Raw genomic sequence first — 25,420 nt, forward strand, 5'->3', positions numbered from 1 at the left:
GCCGAACAGGCGTCCACCTTCGATATAAAAGGAAAAGATTGAGAAGGTGGGCGAAGATGAACCCCGGATTCTATCATCTGCTCCGGGCGTCGCACTATAGGAATTTTCGCCCAACTTTGAACGAAATCAAATAACTCAAGATCTAAAAGGGTTAGAGAAAATCGGGGAACGGCATTTTGAAGCTTTTGTTAAGTAGATTAAGGGAAAAATAGTCCAATTCGAGAAAAAAAAATTTTGAGCTCCAAATCGAAGGTCAAAACACGAGTTTTTAGGAAAATAAAGCTTTTTTATTTTTTCTAACATACTTACACCATGAAATTTGAAAAAGCAATGCAACAGAAGTGTAGCTCTTGAAAAAACAAGGCAGATAGCATTTTTTGTTTTTTTTTTTACTTCAAGGTCAACGAAGTAATATTCGTCAAATCATCCACTTACCTATCGTGAGTGATTTAATTGACTTAACACAGTTTTTAGTTCTAGTACGGGTTACGAAGCTCTTGATGTGTGGCAAAAGTTCAAGAAACCATTAATAATAATTTGAAAGTCATTAATACGTTGAAGTACACACACAATTTGAGATAGCTACATTTTTTTACATGAAATAATTTGTTACAAATTCTCGAAATTCGAACCTTTATTGAACCACTTTTAATTTTTTTTTAATTTGATCAAAAAAATATCTCAAACTCACAAACTCCTATCATTTTCAAATCTTGCATAAACTATAATTTTAGATTTACAAAATACACAAAATTATATGATGCTATCGAAATGAGTATTGAAATAATAGTTGAAAACCTGATTCATAAAATATAGACTGATATTTATAATTGAAAGATTTATAATAGAAAAATAAATTACTGAAAAAATGTATATCTATATAGTTTCTCTTAGAAACTCTTTCACTGTACAACAGTAGGTCAGTAGAATGAAATCGTAATGTATACAATGTTTACATGCTTGACTTTATCATTCACCTCTGTCCTGATGAAACTGATGTAAGACATTTTACATTCATTCAAGTGAGTAACTTGTACGAGAATAGTTTTACAGCACGTATATTCATTACGATTGAACTGCGATTATCAATAATTTCCAGTGTTCAATAGAGTGTAATAATTCCGTAAAATTGTATGGTCTAATTTGACGTTTCATAAACTGATGGTAAGTTTAAATTAGCGTTTCTATGATTTTTATTCGCCAATCTCGTGTAAGAAATCTGCTCGTAATACGGTAAACGAATGGAAAATTCGTGATGAGTATTCTGAATATTGTACGATACGAAACTTACATCACCAGGTATTTCAAGACACGACTTTTTTCAAATAAGTAGTAACTCATCATGGGCCGAAAGAATAAAAATAAACAACCGAAAGGAAGAGGCAGACCAAAAAAAGTCCGACGAGATGTCATTAACAGTGGTCGGAAAAAAATCAATGTGCGTGAGATGCGTGTTTCAAGAACTACTTTAAGAAATCGAGCTAAAGATTTGTTGAATGATCCCAAGTACAATGATGAAGTGATATCGATGGCAGAAAAGATGAATGCAAAAAAGATCATAGAAGATCAGACAGAAGAAGAAGGAGAAAAAGAAGTACTGGCAAGAAAACATACACTTAGTTCGGCTTTGGGTTTTTTTTTAGAAAATGACTACAGTAAAAATCAATACGAAGCATTAATATCTGATACAAAAAGCTTAGGATACGATATTTATCCCAGCTATCAAGCACTACTGCAAGAGAAAAAAAAGTGTCATCCGCGAGCTTATCAAGTTGAGAGTGACATTGAGGTTTGTGTACGTTTGCAAGAGCTACTCAATATAACTGCTGAGCGATTATGTGAAGCTGTAGCGCTCGGATGGCCTAATAATACATATCGCAACTTACACATGCGTGTATCGATAGGCTTTGACAGCTCTTCGGGTCATAAAAATCCTCAACAAAAATTTGAAAATGGAGAATTAGAAAACAAAAATGCTCAACTGTCACTATTCGTAACGTGCATCGGAGTAATTCAGCTTTTTGACTCGAAAAATGGCGAGCACAGTTGGATAAATCCAACTCCCATGAGTGTGAGATTTTTTAGACCAGTGAGAATTTGTTATCAACAAGAAACTACTGATAGCGTGAAAGTCGAGTATGATCGGTTGATCAAAGAGATACAATTTCTCACTGTTCATAAATTCATTTTATCAAATGAAAAACAAGTTCGTGTCAAGTTTGAAGTGTACCCTACTTTGTTCGATGGAAAGTGTTTGAATATTATTACTAACAATCCATCTGCGTCAAGATGCCCTTGCTGTCAGCTCACAACATCTACATTTAGTAATTTGAAGAATAAATTTACATCAAAAGGAGATACACTAAATTTCGGATTAGGTATTTTACACTGTCAAATAAAAGCATTTGAGCATTTGATGAATCTGAGTTACCGCAAGCCTTTTCAACAGTGGGAAAGAATCGACAAAGACAAAGGTACGTGTATTTTTTATCATAAATAAGTTTTCAATATTTTGGGGCAGCGTTTCAACTGTTTAACATGACTTAAACTTTATAATTGATGGAAAAAGTCACGAGTCATTTAGCACTCTCCAGATTACATACAGATTAATAGTTTTGTAAAGCAGATTGCTAGCAATGAAATACTATTATTTTACAGATAAATACAAGGACAGAGAAAATGTTGTCAAAGAAAACTTGTACAAAAAGTTAACGATTCGAGCGGATCAATTGCTCCAAGGTACTGGAACGACAAATACTGGAAATTTAGCTAGGATATGCTTTGGAAATCCAGCAGCGTTCGCAGAAGCCTTAGAACTCGACGAAAAATTAGTCGAAAATATAGCAACTGTTCTTGCCGCATTCAAAAGTAAAAAAGTACTCGATTTAGATAAAATGAAAAATTTTACTTTCGATACTTACAAATTATACTATTCGCTGTACCCCTGGGCAAAAATGAATCCAACTACGCACAAGTTATTGATTCATGGATGTCAAATAGCAGAAAATTTTCCTCTTCCAATCGCATATTTTGCTGAAGATGGTTTGGAATCATGGCATAAATACTTCAGATCAAACACAACTCATCATTGTCGTCAAAGTTCTCGTGAAAATCGTACCCAAGATTTATACAATAGAGCAATTGAAATGAGTGATCCTGCAATATCTCTGATGGGCATAAAGAAGAGAATAATCAGAAGAAAGGCCATTCTCAGAAAACATGGAATCCCAGCAAATATTCGAAAGTATATTCAAGAGAAGTGAGTATCAAACATTGAATCAGAGATACAATACTTTTATGGAAACAATAAATGAATGAATAAATATGATTTCCAGTCTTCTCAAGTCATCAATTGAAATTGTAGATTCCGACGAATACTCTGACACTGAAGATGAATAGGGTTATAAGTTCATTACAGGCGCGCAGTCTTATGAGCAACGAGTTTCGAGAATTTGTAACAAATTATTTCATGTAAAAAAATGTAGCTATCTCAAATTGTGTGTGTACTTCAACGTATTAATGACTTTCAAATTATTATTAATGGTTTCTTGAACTTTTGCCACACATCAAGAGCTTCGTAACCCGTACTAGAACTAAAAACTGTGTTAAGTCAATTAAATCACTCACGATAGGTAAGTGGATGATTTGACGAATATTACTTCGTTGACCTTGAAGTAAAAAAAAAAAACAAAAAATGCTATCTGCCTTGTTTTTTCAAGAGCTACACTTCTGTTGCATTGCTTTTTCAAATTTCATGGTGTAAGTATGTTAGAAAAAATAAAAAAGCTTTATTTTCCTAAAAACTCGTGTTTTGACCTTCGATTTGGAGCTCAAAATTTTTTTTTTCTCGAATTGGACTATTTTTCCCTTAATCTACTTAACAAAAGCTTCAAAATGCCGTTCCCCGATTTTCTCTAACCCTTTTAGATCTTGAGTTATTTGATTTCGTTCAAAGTTGGGCGAAAATTCCTATAGTGCGTCGTATATGAAGAGACCCCATCGCTGCCAGGACCACCAGTTGGAGCCATTCCGGCGGCAGCACCAAGGGTATCGACGAGCACCCAGACTGATAGTATACCCTTCAATACTGAATGGCGCTCAGATTTTCTCCACCAGCCAACAGCGACGGGTAGTCACCGGTCATGGGAGGAGATAGTCAAGGGCTTGAGGGAGGTTGAGCAAGGCTGTACCACTCTCAACTCACTTCAGCGAGCCGTATACGCTGAATTTGACGCATTAACGATTAAGGGACACCGCCCCAGCGATCTAGATCACTGGAGCAAGTTGGTGTCTCGTCGTCGCCAGTTTGCTGCAGCGTTAAAGGAAGTGTAGCATCGACACCGCCAGGCCCTCGAGGGCCCGGGTGGCGACCGATCTTCGGCTACCCACTAACCTCCGGTGAGCAAGGCACCAATTCTCCCCCGCACGGCGACCTAAAACCAAAACCAACGGACGTGCGGGGTAAACCTGGTGGTCAACCTCAACAGGTAGCGTGGGCAAAGGTACGGGACCTATTCATATTAATTTGGTGGTGGGGTTCACGGACAAAGCGCCTTTGGCGGAGCTACCGCTATGGTTCGCATTCAATCGGGATGGGCTGCCGTTAACCCCACGAGAACGAGGACTTCCACGAGGTACTATGTCGCGGGCACAGAGGGAAGGCTGTAATATTTGCGACTACCCCGGCGTGAGCCGCGCAGATCGGTGCCCTCGCGCTCGGCAACATCCGGAGATCGTGGCCGAGTGATTCGATTAGGAGGCACGTGGACGCCCCAATCTGTATGAGGAAGGGTACAAAGAAGCAGCCCTATGATACTCTCGACCATCTTTGTAAAGGTACCTGCCCCTGCGGGCAGGACCTACCCCGGTTCATACCCGGTCAATAAAGAGTATACCCATCAATACAATTCTGCGTTGCTTTTTATTTACCTTACCTCGAGGTGAGTAGCGCAAACGATTCTCTCGTCAAGGACCTCGTGGCTACAGACTGAAACGGAGCTGTAACGTTAAACGTCCGGTTCGCGCTACCGGCTCGATCGCGTGGCTGCCTACGAGGGCAGCACCTACCAGCTGGGAGACGTGCTGCTCGAGACGTCACCAGGTCGACGTGTGTCATGCGTCGTGGTGCTCGTGGTGGTGGTAGTGGACGCGAGACAATGACCTGACAAACCATCACACACGCCCGCGCGCACATTGAACAGTAAAAAGAGCTCGAACCTCGGAATAGTCATGCGCGCAGGCGCGCGAACGGGAGGCTGGAGTCTACAAATTGAGACCAGCTTAGTCCCGGCCCCAAGGATGTTGATTGTTGGCCGCCCGACGTCAGAGATCGTTCTTGAATAAACGATACCGGTCATGGCGCGGCGACTGGCGTCAGAGAAGCCGTGAAGCTGGATTGTTTGACCGGGCGTGAATGCAAGCCAGCAAGGTATGACGAAGCCACTCATTGAGCTCAGGTTGCCTCTGATCTCCTTCCACTTGTCTGTCCAGGGCCGGGGAAGCTCTTCGTCCCAGGTGAGCTGGGCTCTCCAGATGTCCTGTATGACGAACTTGGCCGTGAGAGTGACTGGCGTGAGCCACCCGAGAGGATCGAAGACTCGAGCTAACTCGGCTAAAGCTTACCTCGTGGTGAGGGGGTCCTAACTTGAGGCCACAGTTCAGAGCATGACGCCGCCGCAGTGCGTCGCGTTGATCGGTGGGCCGCGTGCGAGACGGTGTCGAGTCAGTTCGAATAACGTTGACCCGAGCATCAAGCTTCAGCAGTGGGTGGGGGAGGGGGGTCCTGTCGTGTGACTGAGCCGCTTGCGTAGCGGAGAGAATGCCATTGGCGAATCTGCCGAAGCAAATCGTCTTGGTGCCTTCTGGCCCATGGGGCGTTACGTGTCGCTCTTACTGCCATGTTGGTAAGATGGCCGCTGGCAGCGTCAATGCGTTCTCGAGGAGAGCGCAGCTGATCGCTGATCTCGTCTGGCCACGCGCAAGATAACCGTCCGTATATGAGTGTGGCCGATCACCATAAAAGTCTAGCGCTCTTTGCATGCCGTTTCAATCGTTGTCGTACTCACCGTCTGAGCGTGCTTTGTCGTCCCATCGATGGGCCCGAGAACAACGCACTGTGTCGGTACTCACTTTGATTGAAGAGGGGTGTCGAAGTCAAGTGAATCGGCGTGAATCACTGCTTGGGTGGTCGTCGTCGTTGACTTGTCCGATCGCTCCACGTTGGTTATTTATCCGGCTCGAAGAACCATGTATTTTCCAAAGGTTTGTGGCATTGAATAATACATTCATGGTTTCGTACTGACGAAGCATGCAGTAGCTCGCATAAACGACAATTGACTGACTGAAGTGGGGGCCGAGAGTTGAGAAGCATGCGCGGATCAGGTGCGCGATGGGTAGCCCGAATCGCCAAACAGCGCTTATCGGTTGTGCGCCGCACGCTTGCCCTGACCTGTCTATAGTGTGTATTGTACTATCTCTTTCTCTGTCTCTCTTGCTTCCACTGCTGGAGCCCTTCGAGCCTCATCGATCGCTCCTTGACAATGGTCGACGTTGAAACACAAAGGTTAATAGTTTGGCGCAGTTTTATTTTGCGCCCAACCCTGGCCAGTATGCCTTCCCGAGAGAAGAGGAGAGAGAGATAAAGGCTAATGAAAGTAGACTTACCACCTGCCTCGTCACAAAGATAAAAAATTTGTTATAAAAATGAATCTCATGAAGATGACTGCGTGGTCAAGTTTCAAGAAAATTGTACAGAATTGCTTGGGAAATCAGAAGAGTGAAGATTACGAAAATTTGGTTAAAGGTCTATTGAACTTCAAATAATCGGATGATTTAATAAATTTATAGTTGCATTTTTCAGATTCCCATCACAATTACTTTTCAAAAAACTTTGGAGACTATAGCGAAGATTAGAGGGACCGGTTTAATCAAAGAAATGAAACGTCGGTATCAAGAAAAATAGAATTTTAATATGATGACAGATTTTTGTTGGATACTTAAGAGAGAAAAATGTAAAACAGAAAGAGAAATCCGCTGTATAGATCTATTAAAGACATAGGAGTTCGTCACAAAAAAAATAGGGTTTTTAATTCTTCAAATTTTTATATCCCGAAATGTTGTTAAAAAAGTAATGTAGTCCTGTGAAGACACGTTTTTGTATCTTTGCAAATTTTATATGAATCCTCTATATCGAAAAACATAAACTATATATATGTACGTAACATTTCCCGATCTCTTAAAATCTGTAGTCAATATTTCTTTTCTTGTAATATAAATATATTTTACCTTAAACTAACCATGAATTTGGCGTGATGGGGTTAGTCAAATCTTGGATTCAATTTCAGAGGCCTTAAAAAACAGAGAAACTTTAACCATCTCTTCTCAAACAACATTTTTCGAAATTTCACATTTGAATTCCCTTGAACCTGAGATGTTAGCATTAAACGAGCTCCGAATTCATATTCATCTTTGAATCTATATTGCTGGCATAATGAAATTCTTAAAGCTATTAATTTTAAATTAATTCATAATTGGAATATGATATGAAGGACAGTTACTTCGCTCACTTCTTGGTGTTCAAGTAAAACGTTAAGACCTAATTATTATTAATATGCAATTACTTCCAATATAAATTGATTTTACAAACTTGCTAGTGTTGATTTCATTGAAAATTTAGTGGTAAAGTTTGTCTGTTCTTTTCGCGGATCACGAATTCGCACGCACGTGATTTCGCCCTCGATGGCGAAACCTCACACCCACACACTGGATTCCGCAGGGAACGACGCTGCTTCAGCTGGCTCAGGTCTGCACTCCGTATAGCTCGGTAACCACCTTTTGTTGATCTCTGGGACACGTACGGGCAATCAGGTCGCGAACCTCAATTTCTGTGGCCTCCGTATCGATAGCTGATTCTTCACTGGTTCGTTTTCAATCGCGCGCGTTCCGTCTGCTCGCGTGCCGAATTCCGTCGTTACATTTTTCGTCTCCTGGTAAGTGCTGCCCCCGCAGACAGCCACTAGGTTAGGCAATTAGCGCTAATTTGACATTTGCCGTCACAATAAATATCATGTAAAATACAGCTGCTCCCGTTACCTTTCCATATTTAAACGAAACACTGATATTAGACATTTGATTCTACGAAACAGGAATTTACAATCGAGTATTTGTGTATAAAGTTATGTTTCAATATCCAAAACGCAACTCCCTAATTTGAAAAAATAATTTCCTATAGGAATTTGCAATTTTTTCCAATCAACTTGGCTCACACAATATTTTATAAAAAAAGTATAAATTATAAAACTATGACCTAAAAAGTGTAATTAATTTCTAAAATTTAATACTTTGAAGATATTTTAGCTTTTCTTGAAATGAATTTAGTTATTTTTCTCTATAAAATAAATTAGCAATATATCGATATCTGTAAATGTTTATATCTTGTGGATTTATATAAAATATTTTATATTCAAATATTTCCAGTTGAACGCGTGGCGCTCATTGCTAGATTCGTCAATTCAACGCCAATAAAAAACTGTATTCCCTTGCAAACATCTTTAGCACAATTATTCTGCTATCTTATAAACAGTATGGACGATATAAATACCTATGTAGCTCAGAAAGCAACACTTTATCTTTGCACCATTCATGATACTGCTATGAAAGTGAGTACATGATACCTTTCATAAACTTAAATATTGAAGCTATAAATAATAACATCATAAAGTAATGTGAACGATGCATTAAATTATTTCAGAAATGTTAAATAGTTTACAACGATTATTATTGAATTAAATAACCTTCAATTATGAATAGGTATAACATATACTTGAAGATCATAAATTATTGCGTGCGAAATCGACTGAGTAATAATTATTTATTTTTTGTGGATTTTTACTATTAAAATGAGGCTATATTGGCATTCGAGCACAAAATGAAAAAGTTTTATTGTATTGGTAGTTAGACATACATTTAACTCAATCAATGAACAATAACTTACAATTTACGTGATAAAACAAGGATATGTAGTAATTTAGAATAAAATTTAACACATTATCTTAATCATAAGAAAAAAAAGAGAAAGAACGAATAGAAGAACGAAGTGTGAAGCGTGTTCATTTTGCCCTTTCCATTTCAATGAGCTATCAACTCGTACCGATAGTGATCGCATATGCACGTCCAACTACTTTGAATTAAGAGGAGAGAAAGAGAGAGAGAGAAACAAAGATAGATGACCCCACAGTTGATGACCAAAGATTAGCTTGTGTTGCGTGAATGTGTCGCAAAGTCGGCAAAACTCACAGGACGGTGTTTTGTTGGAACAGCTGTTATACAGAATTGTTGGTATTTTGACAGTATACGTAATTTGCCAGAGCCGCGGATATACACTTTTCCTCTTTCTCAAAAATCTGATCTTACATGGCTTTATTTTATTGAGCAGCAAATATAGCTGTTTTCACAAAAATTGAAGCCATGAGTCTCCGTCTCCAGCTACATCTATCTTCCGTCGACTATAACTTCAAAGCTAATCATCTGTAAGATAAAGTACCTTTACGGGCGATACATACATGTTTTACCATCATAAGTGCACTCTTTAATAGCTTCACTAAGCTAGCGAAACTAGTCCTTATTACCACCGCTTCACTAGCAGTACTAATGAAGCTGTTTGCCAGCTAGACTTGACTTTGTGATGGAAATGGCGCATACGAGTTGTTAAGGGATAAGAGTGAACTTTGAGACTAGCTGACTGTTAAACCGTCTTACTTCGATTTTGCTAGAGTGACTTTTACGATAGTGTTGCGCTTTTATGTATTATAATGGATGTTATGTCTTCTGACAATATTTTCTGCTATTTTACCATTCACATGTATAAATCTTCTTTCTTTAGATTTTTGCAAATTTTTTTCAAGTGATGGTTACATTGGTATGATTATTTCCCGAATTTGCAAATTAAGCTGGCATAACGTACACTCAATATATTTGAAGTCGGGATCCCACTGAATCTACTTCGCTCTTTCTTCAAGTTTCGCCTCTGATATGGCAGATCTCAAGTTGTCAGAACTCAAGGAGTACCGCGAGTGCCGACTTTTAGATCATCCACCTATATGGTTCATTCTGTATGACGATAATATCAACTTTCATGTTGTGTTTTATCAAAACTTTACTTATCTAAATCCGCTGAGAGTTCGCGAAAGTTCAGTATAAAGAAGGAAGTAGGATTAGTGCAATAAATTGACAAGGGTACTTCAAATTCTATTATATTTAGAAATTTGATTAACGGATTATAAATGGACCACGCTGACGCTCGTCAAGGGCGTAAGAAACCCTAGTGGTAAGTAGGGAAAAAGCTCAAGACGAACGTTAATACAATCTATATATATATGAACAAACTATAATATAATTAATCGCAAACCTTCATACAATTACACACAACGTAACACACTTACACACACACCTTGACGAAACGCAGAGAGCTCTCGGATGATGTGCGCAGATACTACGATGCCGCAGCGAATGTGGATGAGTGTACCACTAAGGTGACCACCTAAGGCGACCTTGACGTCTCGAGGACGGGGACAGCCCTCGCCGCCACGTGGAATTTGGGCGCAGCGGCCGCGTGGAGGTAATGCTCTCGGGGACGCGCTAGGGCGTGACCCACTACAGCCGCGTAGGGCTGAGTCCAACGCTTCACGGGCTTGCACTACACGCACTCGTTTAACACTCACACGCAGTATTAACGCACTGCCCTGATCAAATGAACGTAGCTATGATGAAACAAGAGAAGAGACTGAGTTATCACTTCGCCAAGCAGGATTGTGAAGCGACTCTCTCGCTGGTTATCGACAGACTAACTCGCTGCGCCCTGTCAGAAAACGATGACGAGTTCTCTCCTTTGTCGCCAAGAAAATTAAGGGAAAGTTTCGGGTGTTTGGGTCAGTCGTGCCGCGCCAGACGTTATCAGCTTGCCATCGCAGAGTGTTGCATCTGCTCGACACGTGTGGGCACCACACTGACAATATGTGCTACACCTGTACCGTTTTTTTTGGCGAGGTTGTCTCGTGGTTAGATTTCAGAGATTAGTGCTCGTCGACCACATAGCACTTTCTCCTTTACTAATTACTAATACAATAGGGTAAAAGAGAAACGCTGCATCTCTGAACATGTCGCCCGCCTTCGTCGACTAGACGAATATACAATATAGAATAACACACTGCAACTTAAGATAAAGACGCACATACATAGATAAATTGTCATAAGACTTCGATGTTTACATCTTGTTCCCCAAGGTTTCCTTATCCGGTGGTTCGAGAGAAAGAGGCGATAAACGGGCGATATGCCGGCGTAATAGACTGTTTGCAGTTTTGACCGTGACTACCCGCACTAAATTATCAGAACCGGGATGTACTTCGATTATACGGCCTGTGGCCATTTGGAAGGGGGGTATCGGTCATCCTTAATCAGAACTAATTGTCCTACTTTGAAATTTTCGTTAGGATTTCGCCATTTTCCTCGCTCCTGTAGATGTTGCAGGTAATCAGTAGACCACTGCTTACAAAACTGATTTCTCATTCGCTGCATCAGTTGATAGCGATTTAGTCGATTCTCGGGAACAATCGGAGGTTTCTCGTCAGGGTTGACAGCTAATGTATCACCTATGAGGAAATGCGCTGGAGTTAACACATTCAGATCGGCTGGGTCGGCATTCAACGAACACAACGGTCGCGAGTTTAAGCAGGCTTCAATTTCGGTCATGACTGTAGAGAGTTCCTCGAAGGTTAAAGTATGCTCGCCGATGGCTCGTTTCATGAGATGTTTTGCTGACTTGACGCCAGCTTCCCACAAGCCGCCGTAGTCAGGGGTGTTAGGTGGTATGAACATCCACGTAGTCCCGTCATTAGCAAGAGCGGTAGCAATCGTTGAGTAGAATTCAGAGACTGCATGAAATATCTCCATCAAATCGGCATCGGCTCCTCTAAACGTTGTAGCATTGTCACTGTATAAGTTCCTGCAAATTCCACGACGACTCACGAAGCGACAGAAGGCCGTGATGAAAGCATTAAAAGTTAGATCACTGACGACTTCCAAGTGCACAGCCTTCGTAGCAAAGCAAATAAACAATGCGATATAGCCTTTATATGATTTTTGCCCTCGGCCCTTAGAAGTACGCACTTGAATTGGCCCGGCGTAATCGATGCCGGCCGTCGTAAATGATCGAGCAGGTGTTACACGAACCGTTGGAAGGTCGCCCATGAGTTGATACGCTGTACGAGGTTTTTGACGCTGGTATTTAACACAGTTGCGTATGGTAAATTTAATTAGGGGTCGCGCTCGCAAAATCCATTCATATTGCGTTACAAAATTTGCTGTGAGAGTGGGACCACCGTGAAGCGCAATGCGATGGGCCCAACGTACAAACAAACGACTAAGTACAGAGCTTCGCGGTAAGACAGCAGGATGCTTTCGTTCGTATGACAACAGAGAATTTGTCAGTCGTCCACCAACGCGCAAAAGACCATTGATTTTGCAAACAATAGGATTTAGATTGCATAGCGCATTGCCCTTGGGAAGTGGTCGACCTTGCTTCAGAATTTGAATTTCGCGAGCAAAGAAACAAGACTGAGCACATCGAATAAGTGCTATTCTGGCATATGTAAGTTCCGCGGCAGTGAGTGCAGAAGGTAATGGTAGCAGCCCATCCCTTTGCCTACGTAATTTTTTAAGAGGTCGCAAGCAGTACGCCGTAACACGAGTTAAACGCGACAAATCCGAGTATCTGGAAAGAAAGTCAGGTTCACTTGTCTTTGTTAGGTTGTGCAATACTTTTACGGCTATCTGCGATTGGGGTAGTTGACTGGGTGGGCGTGTGAGCCATGCTGGCCCATACCACCATAAATCGCTCGACTTTAATTCGCAAGGTGTCAGGCCACGAGTGGCCAGATCTGCCGGATTTTTCTTTGTAGAAACGTAAGACCACTTAGCACTGGGCAACTTAGTTTGAATAAGTGACACGCGGTTTGCCACGAATGTCTTCCAATGACAGAGATGTTTAGCGAGCCACGTAAGAACTATTTGACTATCCGTGTACAAAGACATAGGTGCTACCTTGAGAAAATCTAGTTTTCTAAAATGATTTACGAGTCGAACTAACAGTGTCGCGCCACACAACTCAAGATTCGGTATGCTAACCGTTTTAACTGGAGCTACCTTCGTTTTTGAACCGAGCATTGATATACGTGCTTGTCCGTCTTTATTGATAATGCGAATGTAAACTACGGCAGCATATGCGCGAGCAGAGGCATCGGAAAAGCTGTGTATTTCATACGTAAGATTAGAGGACAATCCGAACCAACGATTGATAGAGACTTCAGACAGACTGGTGAGAGAGAGACGATAATGTAGCCAACGTTCGCGCAATTAGACCGAAAGTGGGTCATCCCAACCACTTTTCACTATCCATAGATCTTGCATTAAAATTTTAGGAATCACCGTAACCGGAGACACCCACCCCAATGGATCGAACAAACGTGCCGTATCGGAAAGGATCGACCTTTTTGTTATTGTTTCATTTGGTTGCTGAAATTTAACGGCACTAAATTTGAATTTATCGAGAGTCGGATCCCACAACACACCGAGTGTTTTAACAATACTGTCGCGATCAATTGCTTTTACAGGATCAGCCTCATTCATCTGTGCAAGTGGAGGTAATAGATCGAGATGATTAGCGGCCCATTTATCTAGTTCAATACCGGCCGACTTCAAAAGCTCATTTCAAAAGTTCATTTCTTTTATTCACGGCAGTCGTCAAATCGTCAGCTCCGGCAAAGGTGTCATCAACGTACGTGTCCGCTGCCAGGCAAGCAGCGCCCATAGGAAACGACGAGCTTCCCTCAGAAGCCAATTGCATGAGCGTGCGTATCGCAAGATAAGGAGCGCAGTTGTTCCGTACGTCACTGTATTCAGACGATAATCGAGTGGAGCTTCGGGAGGCCACACTATACGCTGCAAATCTTGATCTTGAGGGGCAACTCGGATTTCTCTGAACATTTTGACTATATCGGCAGTAAATACATAAAGGTAGCGACGCCAATTGAGGAGAATTAAACCGAAATCTCGTTGTAGCGGCGGTCCGGACATTAAAAAATCGTTCAAACAGTGTTGCTCTCGAGTTCGACGAGAAGCGTCGAATACAACGCGGATTTTCTTCGTAGGCGCGGGCTGTATAACAGCGTGATGCGGTATATACCACGCTCGCGACGTGCTAACCTCTGATGGTGGGACCGGTGTCATGTGACCGAGGTTTTCGTAATCAGCCATGAATTTGCGATACGATTTTTCCAACCAGCAGCCATCTGTCGCATTTCAGTAACGACGTTCGGTAACATCGATCGAAGTGGAAGTCGTACTATATACCGACTATTAATCTCACGCGAATGAGTTTCTGCAAATAATTTCTCGCACATTGCATCCTCGGCGTTCAGTGTTTTGAGAGTTGTCGAGGAGCCAAAATTTCTCTAACGAGGCGTTCAAATCAGTGGTTTGACATTGGAAAGTCATGAAATTTACTGCCGCATCCGCCCGTCCTCGACTCTTCCTCTGCACCGGGCCAGAGATGACCCATCCGAGAGCGGTGTTTTGCGCAGTGACGTTTGCGGCATCAAACTGCATAACTCCTTCGCATAACAGTTGGCCGTAAAAATCCGCACCGATCAATAAATCTATCTTACCACTGATATAAAATTGCGGGTCAGCTAATGACATATTTTTGAACTGCTTTACATCGATCTCAACAACGTCTCACGCTGGTAACTCTATTGTGAGTTTTTGTAAAACAAACGCATCAATTGGCAGTTGAAAAGTAGAGTTAATACGTGACTGTATTGTAAAATGAGTAGCAGCATTCACTGACCCTGGTTTAGAAGTACCTACACCGATTAACGAAGTCTGAACGCGATGTTTAGGCAATCTCAATTGTTGAACAAGCGACTCTGAGACTCGCGTAGCTTCTGAGCCTTGATCGAGAAATACTCGAACATGCTTCTGTTCACCGTGCGGGCCGATAACGTTAATAAATGCCGTAGGTAAAAGTACCACGCGCTTGGATCCTATGACAACTGTGTTGCAAGCATTTACAGAAACTGAATCTTGAGCAACGGTAACCGCGCATGCTTTTAATACGCTCGAAGACGCCGATTTTTCGTTATCGGAACCTTTCCGTGCGTTAAAATAAATAAGCGTATGATGCTTTCCCTGACAATTTCGACAACGACTGTTGGATTTGCAATTTTTGAATTTATGTTTTCCTAAACAGTTAAAACACAAATGAAGATTACGCACATCAGTGCATCGATAGATGGCCGATTTTTGTAAAAAAGTGGGGCATTTCATAAGCAAATGCTGCTCAGGACAAAGCGGACACTTATTTGCTAGAAATGGCGATGGCTGCGACGGTTGAACGTGGTGAACTTTGCGCGAGTTTGATTTTCCCTAGGGTTTTGATGTTTTGTCCGATTTATCTAATTGAACCATGGTTAAGGTCTGAGCACGTTTCTCTAAGAACGTAGCTAATTCAGCAAAAGTCGGAAAGTGCGCAAAGTCGCCGGTGACACGGGCCCCCGAATTGACAACCACTCGTGTTTCTTTTGCCGTTACCTCAGACTCCCAAGCCTTCCGTGTTTCTGAATCAAGTCGAAGTTCGAGTAAATGCACTAGCCACATATCCCAATGTGAAACAGGCGCCTTCAAGTTTACGAGCGCGCGTACCGTGCATTGAGCCTCGTCGACGAACACGCGCAGCTCTTTAGCTGATTCTTCTTCTAGGAAAGAAGTAGCCATGAGTGAATCAAATAAACTGTTAATTGTAAGATGCGTGTTGCAATAACGATCTTCAAGGGCCTTCCAGGTTGAATCGTAATTACACCCTAAAGTCGCACATCTTTAACCAAATCAGCCGCGTTGCCAATCAAACATGATTTTAAGTGCCTGAGTTTAGCTGATTTTGCCATGCGCGGATCGTCATGGACTACAGCGCGAAAGAAATCCGCGAAGCTATCCCAATTCTCGTACTCACCCGAGAACTTTGGTAGCTCTAATCTGGGTAATTTAGCCGGGCAATCCAAATTATCATCCGTATCCGCGCGTCTCTCTCTCACTTTGAAAATCTTGAAGCATCGTCAATAATTCATCAAGCGTATCGTTATAAACCTCACGAAGCAATCGGAATTGATTTTCCGTGATATGCGGATCCCCGCCTGAATCAGCACGTCCTGTGATTTCCGCATGAGTATTACGTGCGTCAACCCAAATGTCTTTGATCTCGTCGACGCGAGCTTGTACAATGTTTTTATTGAGCGCGTCGTGATGACGTCCTTGCATCCGATCACGAATGGACTCGATTTCATTGCGACGATTAGATTGTAAATTTATGAGCTTACCTAAAGACACAGGGGCCATGGTCAAAGCTTTATTAATTATAACGTTTGGTGGACTGACTGTTATATCATGCAACGCAGTGCACGTGACTTTCGATAAATTGATAACCGAAATGCACTTGTAAATAAATTGCACTAAATCACTTCCTCACCCGGGGCACCATGTTTTATTAAAATTTTACTTATCTAAATCCGCTGAGAGTTCGCGAAAGTTCAGTATAAAGAAGGAAGTAGGATTAGTGCAATAAATTGACAAAGGTACTTCAAATTCTATTATATTTAGAAATTTGATTAACGGATTATAAATGGACCACGCTGACGCTCGTCAAGGGCGTAAAAAACCCTAGTCGCAAGTAGGGAAAAAGCTCAAGACGAACGTTAATATAATCTATATATACACTCCCGCCCAATAATCTTTGCCCACCTGAGAACAAAACGACTATAACTTTGAAACTCCATATCTCGGCTGGAAATACACCTACAGAGCTCTGCGGGGGCTCATTTGAAAGGGTTTTTCGAGCACTTTTCCATGCTCTATATTAAAATCATGCTTAGATATTTCACTTGCAGATAGGGCGGCAAATATCAAAACAAAAATTACGAAATTTTTGCTTTTTCTTTAACCGCTTGCCATTTCGAGAAAAAAAATCGTAAAAAAATTCTAAACATAGCATTTTTTAACTCTTTTTCTGCACTATCCAAAACACTCATTCAAAAATAATTTTCGTCTAAATTCAGCGATTATATGAGCATTTCATTCAAAAACAGCATCTATATTCATTGCTCTGTATCTCGGAAAATTCGAATTGTAGAAAAAAATTTTCTTGGAAGAAAATGCTCTATTTTGTAAGTAGAATACGTGAACGAAATTTCATAATCATATGAAAACATTTTTTTTTTCAGTCGTAATATCAAGTAGTCTAATTTTTTCAATATTTCACTTTGGAATAATAAAACAGATCATTTATACTCGAAGCTATTTTATTAATTGTAGACAAATTTTAATTGTATGCAAATCTCGATCAACGAAAAATCTAAGTAGAAAAATTAATCTAATCTACCATATTTGACATAACTAATGATTAGTGAAAAAAATTTTTTTTTAATGTTGTTCTAATCTTCTAAAAAATTGTTTACCATAGTAACATATTATTGAAGTATGGCACCGAGAGATTTTAGTAAACGTTATCAAGTTATTGGATTTCACATAAATGGTAAAAGCAATCGTTTCCGCTGTCTACCAGAGCGCTTCTTGTCTTCAACACTGCCGCTACTTTTAAATTTATTTACATTGTAGTCTACGGTTCAACGAGGAATATTGAGAATACTAGCAATCTGACGATTGCTAAACCAGGTTCTAAACCAGGGTCAGTGAATGCTGCTACTCATTTTACAATACAGTCACGTATTAACTCTACTTTTCAACTGCCAATTGATGCGTTTGTTTTACAAAAACTCACAATAGAGTTACCAGCGTGAGACGTTGTTGAGATCGATGTAAAGCAGTTCAAAAATATGTCATTAGCTGACCCGCAATTTTATATCAGTGGTAAGATAGATTTATTGATCGGTGCGGATTTTTACGGCCAACTGTTATGCGAAGGAGTTATGCAGTTTGATGCCGCAAACGTCACTGCGCAAAACACCGCTCTCGGATGGGTCATCTCTGGCCCGGTGCAGAGGAAGAGTCGAGGGCGGGCGGATGCGGCAGTAAATTTCATGACTTTCCAATGTCAAACCACTGATTTGAATGCGTCGTTAGAGAAATTTTGGCTCCTCGACAACTCTTAAAACACTGAACGCCGAGGATGCAATGTGCGAGAAATTATTTGCAGAAACTCATTCGCGTGAGATTAATAGTCGGTATATAGTACGACTTCCACTTCGATCGATGTTATCGAACGTCGTTACTGAACGTCGTTACTCCACGGGAGTGTATATGAACAAACTATAATATAATTAATCGCAAACCTTCATACAATTACACACAACGTAACACACTTACACACATACATTGACGGAACGCAGAGAGCTCTCGGATGATGTGCGCAGATACAATGATGCCACAGCGAATGTGGAAGAGCGCACCACTATGGTGACCACCTAAGGCGACCTCGTGGAGGTAATGCTCTCGGGGACGCGCTAGGGCATGACCCACTACAGCCGCGTAGGGCTGAGTCCAACGCTTCACGGGCTTGCACTACACGCACTCGTTTAACACTCAGACGCAGTATTAACGCACTGCCCTGATCAAATGAACGTAGCTATGATGGAACCAGAGAAGAGACTGAGTTAACACTTCACCAAGCAGGATTGTGAAGCTACTCTCTCGCTGGTTATCGACAGACTAACTCGCTGCCCCTTGTCAGAAAACGATGACGAGTTCTCTCCTTTGTCGCCAAGAAAATTAAGGGAAAGTTTCGGGTGTTTGGGTCAGTCGTGCCGCGCCAGACGTTATCAGCTTGCCATCGCAGAGTGTTGCATCTGCTCGACACGTGTGGGCATCACACTGACAATATGTGCCACACCTGTACCTTTTTTTTTTGCCGAGGTTGTCTCGTGGTTAGATTTCAGAGATTAGTGTTCGTCGACCACATAGCACTTTCTCCTTTACTAATTACTAATACAATAGGGTAAAAGAGAAACGCTGCATCTCTGAACATGTTGATACTTTTTGACCTTGCTAAGAAGTCTCGATGCGATCAGATTCCTCAACATCATCTTGCTGTTACTGACAAGACTGAGATTCTAGTGTAAGGTTTCCAAGTTTCTTTCATTAATTTACTCAGTTTCAGACTATTCAGTATATAATTATTGAACTTAGGTTTGGTCGAGATTATAATCTTGCACAAATACATAATCATTGTATCATCATACATAACTGAACGTCACCACAAGGATAGATTCGAAAGCTAATAAATGACCTGGAGGGAACTGAACATTATTTTCCTCGTCACCCTCAATCATGCCATTCGTCTTTACGATTGCTTCTCCAACAATCCATGATCGTATCGGCCGTTTCGGTATTTTCATGGAATTTACCCTGGCTAAGATCTTCAACTTCTTGAAAGAATGAAATATCTTCCTTTGATTAATCTATCCAAATCTTGTCAATGATCTATTTATTAAGACTAAAGTTGCCTGTGAACTTCATTACATCCTGTAACCGATTATGAGGAATCTGTACGTCTTATCTGTACGTCCTTATAATTTTCGTGTCTGGTCAGGGATCAATTTAGGAACCTCTCAAATGGTTTTGGTGATCGTGCAGGAGTAAAAACCTTGCTTTATTCATCGGTGCAGTTGTCCGACCTTTTATTGCTCGATTATTCTACGATCTCCCGGTATTTTTCATTGATGAATACTAGTCAAATCAATCAAAACAGGATCAATCAATCATCCGTAGGGAGATTACAACCAAATTGAAAGCAGGACCAGAGCGATATCTCCTCGGCAGCAGTGATTATTAGGATTGACCAATTACACATGTATGTCATTGAGTCGCAGAATCATTTGCTATAGCTATAACTTTTATTTTTACAGCACGCTGTTTTTCAGTCACGGAATTTTTTGCTTGAACTGTAACAGCACGTCTACCATCTATAACAGCAAGCCTAGGATTTAATCTTAGATTTTTTTTACTCTAATTAGTCAGTAGTTTGCCGTGTTGACATCAAATTTTTTAAAGACTATGTTGCCGATTTTAACTTTTTACCTGATAATTTCAAGTTTGTTCGTCATGACCGAAGAACCAAGGAGGGAGAAGTTGTGTCTATATCTTGACTACTACACTAAAAAAGTTCCAACTATCTCATTAACTACGTTTGATAACTCAGTTAAATTTTTACTGATCGAAATAAAACGAGGTTATATGAGATTATATAACTGCTTGCTGTAGTTATGTTTGACGACTGTTAGATTTTGCCTCCATCTACCTCTTCGGCACAATTTTTTTCTTTCTACCACATTACGACTCTATTGTTTTAACTTGCGAATTTAATATTTATCACTAATGTTCCTATACTACGAAATTGAATTGATGTAAATACGCTCAAAATAATGTTTATGGAGCCCTTGTTATGTCTATGGAATACGTTACAGAATTATGGAAAATCATACCTTCAAAAAAATGAGGGTTTTGTGAAGATTGTTGTACGGTAAGACGAAGATCGATTTGCTCAATTGTTAAATCATAACGTCAAGACCGTCCGTTATGTTGGGTGGAAATATCCTTGTAATTTTTAAGGCGCTCAGCACGACTATGCATCAATTTCATTCATATGCTTTATAAATAAAGTGAACCAACCATTCAAAACTATAAAATAAAATATAGCTTAATAAAAAAACATTCATAAATACACACACACACATATACATGGAATATTAAGACATGCATATATACGTGTTTAAATATGAATTCATTTATTTACTATGTAAAGTAATTAATAGCTTGTTGTGGTCATTCGTTAACAGCAAGCCAATTAGAAATTTCATTACATTGAATGGCCTAGTATTTGACTGCTTGTCTTGATAGAATGAGCCTGAAAATAGATAAATATTACTTTTTTAACACACAAATACACACATACAAATTCTATTTTTAATACAAAATTCATACGTTGCCGAACGTTTACAATTGATTGAAAGTGACACAATGAACATTCTGACAATTGTATTCTCATAAAATGCGATGAGTTTCTATTGAAATGAGTCATTATCTTAGCATAATCTTCTTCTATTTCTAGTCTCAAATGTTAAATATAAAGTAATTCGATTATTATATGTATTATATCACATTTATCTTAACGCTCTTTTTTTCATTTTATTGCGGCAACATTGCTTCCCTCATCTGTTTATTCTTCCATTGCTTATCACAGCACAGATGTGGAATTTTCTAACAGCTGATATATTTCAGGTATGTTCAAAAAGTAAGGTGAATTTTTAAATTGGGCGGGCTACGTAGATTAAATCATCGATATTTTTTTTTATTATGTTGGTAGACATGTTCCTCACATATATTCACAGTTTCAGCCAGTTTGTATGTTTATTTTTTTTGCGAGATAGAAACGTTAGACGTGTTTTTGTGCTTGGTGATTTTCTGTTGTCGAAAACAATGGATCAAAGAGTTTGCATAAAATTTTGTGTAAAAAATGGAATTAAATGCTTCAAAACACTTGAAATGTTGACAGTGGCATATGAGTCTACTTAAAGTTAAAAAAATGTTTACAAGTGGTATAAGCTCTTTCAAGATGGCCAAGAAAACACCGACGACGAACCTCGCTCTGGACGCCCCAGCACTTCAATAACTGATGAAAAAGTAAAACAAATGGTGTTAAAAAATCGTCGAATCACTATTAAAGAATCGGCTGAAGACGTCAGCATCTCTGTTGGCTCGTGCCATGCAATTTTTTCCGAAGTTTTGGGCATGAAACGTGTAATAGCAAAATTTGTTCCGAAACTGCTTAATTTGAACAAAAGGACCGTCGAAGGAGCATCGCTCAAGAGCTGTTAAACGACGTCAATGATGATCCTGATGTGCTCAAAAGATTCACAACTGGTGATGAATCATGGGTTTATGGGTATGACGTTGGAACTGAAGCCCAATCGTCCCAATGGAAGACTCCAGAAGAGCCAAGACGGAAAAAAGCACGTCAAGTTCGATCAATGTCAAGGTTTTGCTCACTGTTTTCTTAGATTATCGTAGCGGAGTACATCAAGAGTTCTTACCACAAGATCGTACGATCAATAAAGAGTATTACCTTGAAGTTATGTGCCATTTTCGATAAGCAATATGAATAAAACGTTTGGAATTGTGGGAAAACAATTTATGGATTTTGTATCACGATAATGCATCTGCTCATTCATCGTTGCTTGTGTCGAATCTTTTGACCAAAAACAAAATCACAATCATGCCTCAGGTACCATATTCACCAGATATAGTTCCTTGTAACTTTTTTCTCTTCCCATAGCTCAAGAAACCCAACCCATGAAAGGACGGAGACTTGGAAAGATTGAGGAGATAAAGAAAAAATCGCTGGAAGAACATAAGCCTATACCAGAAAGTGCTTACCAAAAGTGCTTCGAGGATTGGAAAAAACGTTGGCACAGGTATATTATATCTGAGGAGAATTACTTTGAAGACGACAACATAAATATTGATGAATAAATAAATATTTTTTCAACAAAATATCAATTCACCTTATTTTTTGAACACACCTCTTACGTATGTTAGAGCGATGTTGAGAACAATACAAATGGTTGCTCTACTGCTCTCAATGGCACTTCGGGTAGAGCATCCACAAATGATCTATTAAAGTTTTCCGCGTTAAAAATCTATCTATATATGCTAGATCGTTTAGCCCCTTTAGACCTTCCATCAAGTTCATCATTCAAAGTCACATCGTCTAATTCGAATCCTCCAGCATTATTTCTCGTTTTCCAAGAACATCTTTCTATTTCCGTACACAATCATAGACTGAATTTTTCAATGAGATTATGTCTATGTCAATTTCCAAAATGTTTTTCCATATAACGCGTCAATAGCCATTGATTACAAAATCTCTCTTCCTCGTCACCAATTATTTTGCGGGGTAAGTGAGGCACTTTCGCTCAAGGCAATTGAGGGAGAAAAGAGAGGATAGGTCATAAATAAATTATACAATGACAGAAATCATATTAAACTTAACCCATTATTATTAATAATCACAAGCCGACAAGGAAAAAACCCAGAAACCAGACAGTACGTTCCCAAAGGTTTTTGGTGCGCTGAAACCGAATCTGACCTCAGAATTGCTCCATCACCCTAGGTTTTCGAGAAATCCTAACCTAAAAGTTCAAAAAACACGATTTTTCACTATATTTTGCGTAGTATTACGTCGTAAGCCAATTTTATTTTAAAAAACGAGTAATGCTATCTCAATGTACTACTCTTACCCTACAAAACCCTTTTTTCAGATTTAAAAAATCTTTTTTTTCTATCGAGATATCGTAGATTGAATTTGAGTGATTTAGCGATTTCGTTACAGCACGAAATAGTGGCGAATTTCCGAATAAGGAGTTATAGTGTAATTATATGTTTTTTGGGTCACTGAATCCAAATTTAACGTCAGAATGACTCTATAATCTCAATTCCCTTAACCTTAGAGCCCCATAACCTGCGACGCTGTAACCCCTGACCGACATACCCCAATTTCCTTAACCCTCGAGCCCTTTAACCTGCTGCGGTATAACCCCGACCCTCACACCCCAATTTCCTTAACCCTCGAGCCCTTTAACCTGCTGCGGTATAACCCCCGACCCTCATACCCCAATTTCCTCAACCCTCGAGCCCTATTACCGCGACGCTATAACCCCCAACCCTCATATCGAAATTCGCTACGCAGAATACCTCAAGCCTCCAAATTATATTCAACCCCCGAGCCTTGCAAGTCTGTAACCTCAGACTCCTTTGCCAGAATTTCCTCAATCAGCACTTCAAGCTACTATCGTATAACCGTATGTCTCTACATTTCAATCCCTTCAATATCCAAGCCTTGTATTCTACGCAGCTTTCAATTTCGCGTTTTAAATCTCATTTATTCAGTTTGTGAGTGTTGCATCTATATCTGCAACCCTACAGTTTTTCACTTCTTTTTTTTATAAAAGCGCTGTCGTTTATCTTGAAATGAACGTTTAAGAGATTTGCGTCTATGATGATCTGTCAATGTATCGTGTCGGTGTAGAGCCCAGCAATAGTCAGCCATCATGCTCTCATTCCATCTACCTTGATAATGTTCCTCTTTGTTTCTGAAATCTTGATGAAATCTTTCACCCATTTCTTCACTGAACGCCCCAACATTGTCCGGAAAGTATTCCAAATGTGAAAACAAAAAGTGTATTTTCAGGCTCATCAAACACCCTAATTTTTGAAAATTCTGTAGCATTGTCGACACAATAGTTTTGTATTTAGGGTCCCGGTGGTTTCCGAGAAAATTCTCGGTGACACTTTTGAAACTTATCCAAGCATTTCTCTCATTAGTCGTCATTGTCAAGAGGAATTCATCATCTTTCATAAGTGCTCGAATGTCTGGCCCTACAAATATGCCTTCCTTAATTTTCGCTTCAGACAATTTAGGAAATTTGCCCTGAAGATACTTGTAACATTCGCCTTCCTTATCTAGTGCCTTGACGAATTGCTTCATCAAGCCCAGTTTTATATGGAGTGGAGGTAACAAGATATGTTTAGTATCAACAAGGTTCTCATGGACGACATTGTGTGATCTAACAACCATTCCGATTCTTTTCGTCCATTCTTTCCGAACCCAATGTTCTTCTCGTGCACGACTGTCCTAGAGACACAAAAAACAGGGGTGCTTCGTATTTCCAGATTGCAAGCCAACTAATATATTGATCATCTTGAAATCGCCACAAACGAGCCATTTGTGTTCATTGTAATTGATTTTCTCAAGAAGGAATCGGAAGTTATCGTGAGACTCTTTCATCACAGTGGAATAAGCAATGGGAATAGCTGCATACTCATTCCCATTGTGCAGAAGTACTGCCTTGAGACTTTGTACAGATGCATCCATGAAGAGTCGCCAGTTCTCTGGATTATAACCTCCTTGCACTCCATATAAACTGATAAGATGCTTTATATCGTTATAGTAAACAAGGTTATCCACGCAAGTAAAATATGGCCGAAATTTAATATCTCTCTTCCTGTAAATAGAAACTTTTGTCTCAGGTAATAAAAGATTTCTTTCTTTTAGTCTTGAAGCTAAGAGTTCTGAAGAATCTTTCGGAAGATTCAAATCACGGATCAGATCATCCAAAGAATTTTGGTCGAAAAGTTTGGGCTTTTCTGAGTCAGAAAAATCTTCTTCATCACTACTGCTGCTTTTGTCTGTTACCGGAACTTCTATTGGTTGAAGTTTTTTTGGCTCAGAATCAGAATTTTTTTTTCTTTCTATTTTTCCATACTGAGCTGCTGTAACACTAGAAACGTTCGGATAAAGGAGAGA

General features: G+C 40.1%; 1 protein-coding gene across 1 annotated transcript in view; it reads left to right on the forward strand.

Moving 5' to 3' along the window:
* The window catches only part of LOC131667616 (protein unc-79 homolog), a gene marked incomplete at its 3' end in the record, with an annotated part of 3,688,809 nt that overhangs the window by 1,893,811 nt on the left and 1,769,578 nt on the right, over positions 1–25,420 (forward strand). The window contains exon 20 of the mRNA XM_058941149.1: positions 8,476–8,657. Coding sequence (XP_058797132.1) covers positions 8,476–8,657 — 182 coding nt within the window. The remainder of the gene's footprint in view (positions 1–8,475; positions 8,658–25,420) is intronic.

This window comes from Phymastichus coffea, unplaced genomic scaffold, assembly GCF_024137745.1.
Source record: "Phymastichus coffea isolate CEN01 unplaced genomic scaffold, Cenicafe_Pcof_1.1 PCOF00005, whole genome shotgun sequence".
Taxonomy (NCBI): domain Eukaryota; kingdom Metazoa; phylum Arthropoda; class Insecta; order Hymenoptera; family Eulophidae; genus Phymastichus; species Phymastichus coffea.